We start from the raw sequence: 7,031 nt of genomic DNA, 5'->3' as shown, positions 1-7,031 counted from the left end.
TTAGTGTGAGGAAGTACACGAGTGGCGTTTCTCCCACGAACGTCGGGAAGCAGTGACGTTCATGGAAAAAGACTATATATACACACACACACACACACATATATATATATATATATATATATGTGTGTGTGTGTGTGTGTATATATAGTCTTTTTCCATGAACGTCACTGCTTCCCGACGTTCGTGGGAGAAACGCCACTCGTGTACTTCCTCACACTAAATCTATTAATACGACCGCTCTCAGGACAGAGGACGACATCAGTGGAGTAATTTACGACGCTGTCGTTGTCAGGCCTTTTTAAAATTGATCTTCTGTGACAGCAGGTCTGAAGGGTTCACTGCTGTCTAAATGCAGCAGCGTAAACGCACACATTCAGTACAGGAAATTAGCTGGAGAGTGATTGCTCTTACAGTTCATCTCTACAAGCGGTCATCTTGGTTCATTGGATTTTTCTGTAGTGGAGTTGGTGATTATAAATTTGAAGAGGCTGACACATCCCAGGTATTCAGTTTCTCAAGTGAATCAGATAATAAGATCCTGTCGGCGAAATCTGACAAATGTAACAATCAGAGGGAATTTTAAAGGATTCTTTATGTCGTCATTCTGGTCATTTCTTAATAGAGATGTTAGCAGAATTACATCGTTGAGTGGAAAACAACAAAAATTTGCATGGAGGTGTTGGAGGTGAACGTGGAAGTATAATTAGTTTTCTAGTTTTAGTTTTCTAAATACAGTTCCTGCTTTGCGGGGGCGTCTTAGCCTTCTTCTGTTTGCCTTGCAGGGAAAATCTGATTTGCAAAATTTTAGTAATGAACAAATCTACTGTAGCTAGCCTAGCAGTCGTTAACTGTTAGCAGAGGAGCTTCTGAAAACCATCACGTTTGCAAATAGAAAAGAAATAGAGCGTGGGAGACAGGAAGAAGAAGAAGCAGTGTAATGGCGTGCAGCAGTGGTGCACAAACACGTGGGGAGTGAAAAGGAGCCTGTTCCAGCTGAACTAAAGGATGCCTCAGGGTCACCTGATCCTAACTGTAAGGAAAAGCCTGAACTTGCATGTACGCTGGGGGTGTCTATCTCCTGGATCCACAGTGGGAGCTGCTTCCACAGAAGACGCTCTGCCTCCCATTCTACAAACTCTGGGAGCCACAAGCAAACATGCAGTCTGAAAGGATGCAGGAAGGAGTGACGGTTCATCCTCATCGAGGTTTTGTATTTTCTTTTGATTGCAGGTCCCAGAATAACAGAAGAAGGATCGACGTGGTGCCAAGGAAGTGCCTTCAAACCCACAGCAGTCATGAGAACGTGGTTGTGTTTCTAGTGTTTCTACTTTCTGTTGTTCTCGCTGTGATTGACGGACGCCGTTGGTTGTTTTTGAATGGATGTACCTGTATATACCATGTATCTGTAAAGAAATATTAATTTAATATTAAATGCACCTATTTATTGAGAAGGAATGTATATAATAATTTCACAGTCATTCAAAATTTGATTCTTTTTTGGTTATTACAGTTATGGATGAGGAAGAAGCTTCTTTCCTCATCCATATATAAGACTCCCACTGTTATACTGATGTTACGCTCTGTCATTGACTTCATTACATTTTATTTGGCACTGGAGTGAACTAAAGGATGTGGCTGACATTGAGAATATATGGAATAAGAGCAATGGTGATAATGCACTGCAGTACTGAACAATAAAGAATACTGAAGCACAGCATGTCGCTATCATTGAAGATGAGGGGAAGCTGGTGGAGAGCAGTGTGATGAGCTCAGGATTAAGCCAGCCTCTCCAGTTTGCAGAGGAAACACCGTTCGGTGTCGTGAACGAGACTGCGTTTCATTACAGCTGTTATGCTGTGGGAAAGCCACAGCCTGTGGGTCTTTATGCTCCTTCTGGCCCGAGTATTTCTTCTTCTTTCAGTTTTCAGCACCTTTCTGACGCTCTCTGAACAGGGACCACCATTACTAAACTCTCTCCTCTAACTGGAGCTTGTTGCAAAATTTCTGGCAGATTCCTCTGCTTGTCTCTGGCAATCACACACTCAATCTTAGCTGTCAGATATCTTGGACTCAACGGGATGTTGAGCAACCCGAGCTCCAAAGAACCAGCTTTGGATAAGCTCAGCAAAGGTTTGATGAACTCCTCAAGTAGTCACACGTGAAAGGCATTTTTCAGAGTTGTAGCTGTTGATAGGGAGAATCTAAATTAGCTGCACGATGGCTGATGGTGGGCTTTGAAAACATCTGTGTACTGTGCGGAAGACTTGACAAATTGGCTCTGGCGAAAGTTTCTTGCAGTTTACAAGTGCAATCAAGCAGGGAAAGAAAACCGTTTGAAGAAAGTTTGTTCACGATCATCAAAATTCACTGATTGAAATGTGCTTTGTGTTCAAGCCTCAGGCCACCTGCTGTATCAGTTAACAGGCTGAACTGAGCGTAGTCTCCAACTCGTCTGACTTTGTGCCAGGAAAGAAAGAAATGTGTGTTTTTTTCTTCCAGAGGTTCTCTCGTGTTTTCTTTTAAAGCAGCAAACACCGTATGAGAACTGCAGGTTGTTCAGTGACTGATGGAGGCGTCCGAGCTGCTTTAATTGAATTCACTGTGAATTTCGGGGACGGGGGTCAACTTGGCTGTGGTTACAGTACAGAGCGCTTTAAACTGCTGACAAAATAAAAAGGTCAGAAATCTATTTCTCTTTTTCATGTCGTACATTTGTGCTCTGAGAACAGTGACAGTGATTGCTGTTTTTATTTGGGGAGTGAAATAAATGACCCACGTACACGTGAGGATGCTGATAAGCTAAGAAAACATACCCTAAGCCAAAGATTACAACAGCTCTGTTCTCACGTCAGTATGTCTCTGCAGACTTAGCAGGAAAGTGTTTCTTACAAGGGATCATGCATTATTCAACAAAGTTTGGCCTGTTGTGGGATCGTTAAAAAATCATCTGCAGCGGACATCAGTTCAAAGGGTTGTGAACTTAAACTCCGTTGAAAATATGTGCGTGGGGGGCGGGTTGGGTTGTTTTTTAGTGCTGATGATGTACAGATCCTATCAGTGTAATGTTTCCAGCATGATAGGAGATGTCCTTGCGCTGCAGGGCAATAAAATCGGTGATAGCCTCCCTTCCACAAATCAAAGTTGCTTAGGAACAGACGAATCCTGCTCAGAAATTTATGCCCCACCAAAAACCAGCATATTGCAAAACCAAATAGCCAAAAGGATCCAGATGAAGCACTTCCTCTGTGGCGTACTGTGCGGTAATGAACTGGACCAATTAGGCAAAAGGGTGATGTTTTCAGCCCAAACTATAAAAGGATTAGGAAGCTAAAAATACTGCTCGCACCCCACGGGATACACTGGGGATCCCTTTCCCTTCGGGCAGGCAGAGCAGGGACACCGGATCCTAATCTGAGGAGGATATCACTTATCTGGAGACAAACAGCACAGATTAGGAGAGGAGACAGAAGATGCACAGGGGACAGTATGTGGGAGGGCGTTAATACAATTACACACAAGCACCAAATCCTTCCTCTGGTGCCTCTGAGAAATGCTGCTGTAATAAATAGCAAATAGAGACCAAAGCCATGCCATTTCCTTCCTGTCAGGCGGTACCGAGCTCCATCAGAGCTCAAGATCAGTGAGGAGAAACGTGTTCATGGAGCCATGTTTAGATGGAGGCTGGAGGACACGTTGCTGTAAACTTCGGGCCTTGTTCGGATGTGATACCAGCTCACCAAGTGGATGCAATGCTCCCATTCCTGCAGTTTTGTTAGCCATTTGGCACTTACTAACATATTTCATGCTAAAACCTAAATATGGGCTCTTATGACGTAAATATCCAAGCCCTGCCCCATCCACAGAAGAACACTTTGATCCAAATGCTTGGACCCCAAGGCTTCATTCAGTCAAACCGCCTTATTTATAGTGATCGCAGTCGTCTTGATGACTGTAAAATTGTCGTCGATTGATTCACTTCATGTCTCATGATTAATTCATCTCTCTTCTCATGTCTTTTGCGAAATGCACAAATCCTACATGAGTCACCAATAATGTCAATTCAGATAATACATCCTTCATCGGGAATCTGACAGCTGAAAGACGACTGCATTGTCATCTTCATCATCACAGTCCAGTTCCTTCGTGGCTTTTTCCATCGTGCTGAAAGAGCCGTTGTGGGTTTGAGTGATGTGAAGAAAACACCTGTTGTTCTTTTGTGTGTTTATAAAAAGATTGTTTGGGGATTCTGTGACCCCTGCGCAGCCTGGGCCGGTCCGTGCCGTGCCGTGTGATTTGATGAGAAGTGCGCCGCCGCAGCTGTCTGTGCGCCAGCCTCTTTGATCGCGTGTCCTGGAGGTGTTGGAGCTGTCTTCCTGCCACCCCCTCTGCATGCCCCACACTGAGTGTGCTGCCACGGTTAGGTCTGAACGCACCGATTAACTTGAAGGCATCTTTTTTTCACCCAGACGTGACAAATAGTTAAGAGTTAATTTACGGTCAGTTTGTTCCCATTATGTGGAGAAATTACATAAACCTTCCTTTTTCATGATCGTTAAAAAGAAATGCTTCACATCACAGAACATCAGCGACATCAATGAAAGTGATTTGTGCACGTGGAATATCGTTTAGAGTAATGTTTCTGGGGATTTTACTGTGTTTTGAATTCATGCCAGAGCCACAGACAACCGACGATAAACACGTCATTTTCCACAAGATGCTTTCATGTATTTAGCAATCAATCTATCATATAATTACAAACACTTCTCAACCTGTGCATGGAAACAATAACGGCTCCATGCGGGTTTGAAGTTTTATAGCCGTGCCGAGCCCGGCCCAGCCAGCTGGATGACTTTGGGAACATGTGAGAGGAAGCTTTTTTATTCCAGGGAACATTGTGTTGCAAGTCATTTAGAAACGATCGAGTCCTGATCGCTGTTTTCATCCGAGACGGGGCTTCAAACACAGTTTTAGAGGCAGACAGAGAAAAGCACGATCTTAGAGAGCTCTGCTGTGTTAACTGATTATTGAGAAAAGTGAAAATCACATTGATTTAATGGTCAATAAAATGTGACTTTAAAAACTGATAACGATTCATCTCATAAGTCACGACTCTTTGCCTCCAGTACTGCGCAGGACATGCCAGGACATGTTTATGAGCTGTTGCACACAGACGCACAGACACGTTTCAATTGTAATGTACTCAGATACTTTCTTTTGTTTGTTTTTAACAGACTCAGCGGGTTTATTGGTCTGGCTACCTGAGAACTGCCTGAACTACTTAAAAGACTTTGCATCTGGATGTGAGAGTTCAGTGATTTCTAACAAAGCTAGTCTGGTAACCTGCCCATGGACGCTAACTTTGCAAAGAGTATCCAGGAGGCAGATCTGGTCAGTCTGGCATTAATTGTGGACATGCATTTTGTCACTGGTTTGTCTATTGGCTCCAGCTTCCCAGCTGTCCTCTCATCCAAAGACTGTTATTTCAGACAACAGAAAACAACATAGCCATAGGCTACCTTACAACCATAAACTGTGGGTGCACATGTCCGTCTCTTTTAATGAGAATCCCCCCGATGAACAGAGCACGAGCAGAAATCCTTGTGGTCATGTCCCTCTGAGGTTTGCTTGTGCAGCCTGTTTTTCATCTACATTTTATTTCTTTTTGAGCACCCCGTTATGGAAAAGAAAGGTGCCCGGTCCATCCACTTTAATTCCTGCAGGCCGTTCCCATAGCTCTGCAAGAGGCCTCATGACGAGCGACTCAATTGACAGGAATGCAAGAGTTTCTTTATGGGCTTCCAGGCCGTCGTTTCCTCATAGAACTGGATTATTTTAATTTATTGCCCACTAGTCATTTATAGCTACTATCCATGAAAATGACGTGAATGTCTGGATAAATCTATTCATATTTAAAATAGAACAGGGACGAAGCAGCGTTGAGAAGAGAGCCAGAGAAGAACTAATAACTGAATTAAAGTGGTGTATAAACATGCGAAGAAACAGTGCATCATGGGAATCCCAGCAGCCTGGCTGCCTGTATCATAACTAAGGATTCCTTGGTTTGTTTAACAGCTTTAAAGAAAACTTTTAACGAAATGTTTGATAAATGTAAAGAATATTTGCTGTATAACCTTTAAATCAGAATTCACTTTGTGGTGAACGGTGCATGAAGCCTTTCTAATTCTTATTATTAGACTTTTATAATATTGTCCTGTGAGCTCTCTGGGTTGTATGTCTGAATGAAGGCGCTCTAAAACGGTGCAAAAAACCATTTATTTAATAAACAATGAACCCAAAATACATTTAATCATTACCTAAAACAAAAGTTAAACAGGCGTGTAAAAAACACTATTTAGCCCTTTGTTCCTGAGTGGCTGAATTTTTATCATTTGCTCTAAGAGGTGATGAGTCTCATTTACATGCTGAAGAGCATTCCTATGAGTTGGGTCCAAAACGTTTCTGGATGCATTTGATGGATAAATGTAAAGATGAAGCTCGGTATAGTTTTAGCTTCGGCTGCCTGTCGAGCACAGTCAGCAGCTAACACTGACTGAAGTGGCTTTGTGTTCAGGACTGCTCCTTTATTTCTCTTTAAAAACAATAAGTACATGCTCTCACAGCGGTGACCTGCTATTACAGACTTGCTCTTGAAACAGAGCATCAACCCTGTAGTTCCATTAAAGCTGTTGTCTTTGTATGTGTGTCACCTGGGCGGCGGTGAAGTATCCGTGGAGTTTCCTGTCCCAGTCTGACCCTTAAGGCCATGTTCATGGTCTTTTCTGATTACCAAGATACAGACAACAAAGTTACTGCACTGCAGTATTCAGTACATGCTCGGTGTTCTGCAGTTTCCATCAGGATGGCAGGCAGCAGGAGGGCACAGTGCTTAGTGTAGAAAACATCAAGCATGGAGACAGCTGAGGTATTCAATTATTTTACTGTCCACACAGGTGGTTTGTCCAACGTGAACAAGCATCAAGGCAATGATGAGGAATGTCACACTCACTAAAAGTTCATCTAGATTATATGTG

At 42.9% G+C, this 7,031-nt stretch overlaps 1 protein-coding gene across 2 annotated transcripts in view; it reads left to right on the top strand.

Annotated features, from left to right (window-relative positions):
- Window positions 1–2,459, top strand: part of alkal1 (ALK and LTK ligand 1) — a 9,275-nt gene extending 6,816 nt beyond the window's left edge. For both annotated transcript variants that reach the window (XM_005746770.1, XM_005746771.2), the window contains exon 5: window positions 1,231–2,459. In XM_005746770.1, coding sequence (XP_005746827.1) covers window positions 1,231–1,319 — 89 coding nt within the window. In that variant the 3' untranslated portion in view covers window positions 1,320–2,459. The remainder of the gene's footprint in view (window positions 1–1,230) is intronic.
- The last annotated feature ends 4,572 nt before the right edge of the window (window positions 2,460–7,031 follow it).

The sequence above is a fragment of the Pundamilia nyererei genome, unplaced genomic scaffold (genome assembly GCF_000239375.1).
Source record: "Pundamilia nyererei isolate P.nyererei 1_Seehausen unplaced genomic scaffold, PunNye1.0 scaffold00183, whole genome shotgun sequence".
NCBI classification, from domain to species: domain Eukaryota; kingdom Metazoa; phylum Chordata; class Actinopteri; order Cichliformes; family Cichlidae; genus Pundamilia; species Pundamilia nyererei.
This window is presented reverse-complemented; position numbering and strand designations above follow the sequence as displayed.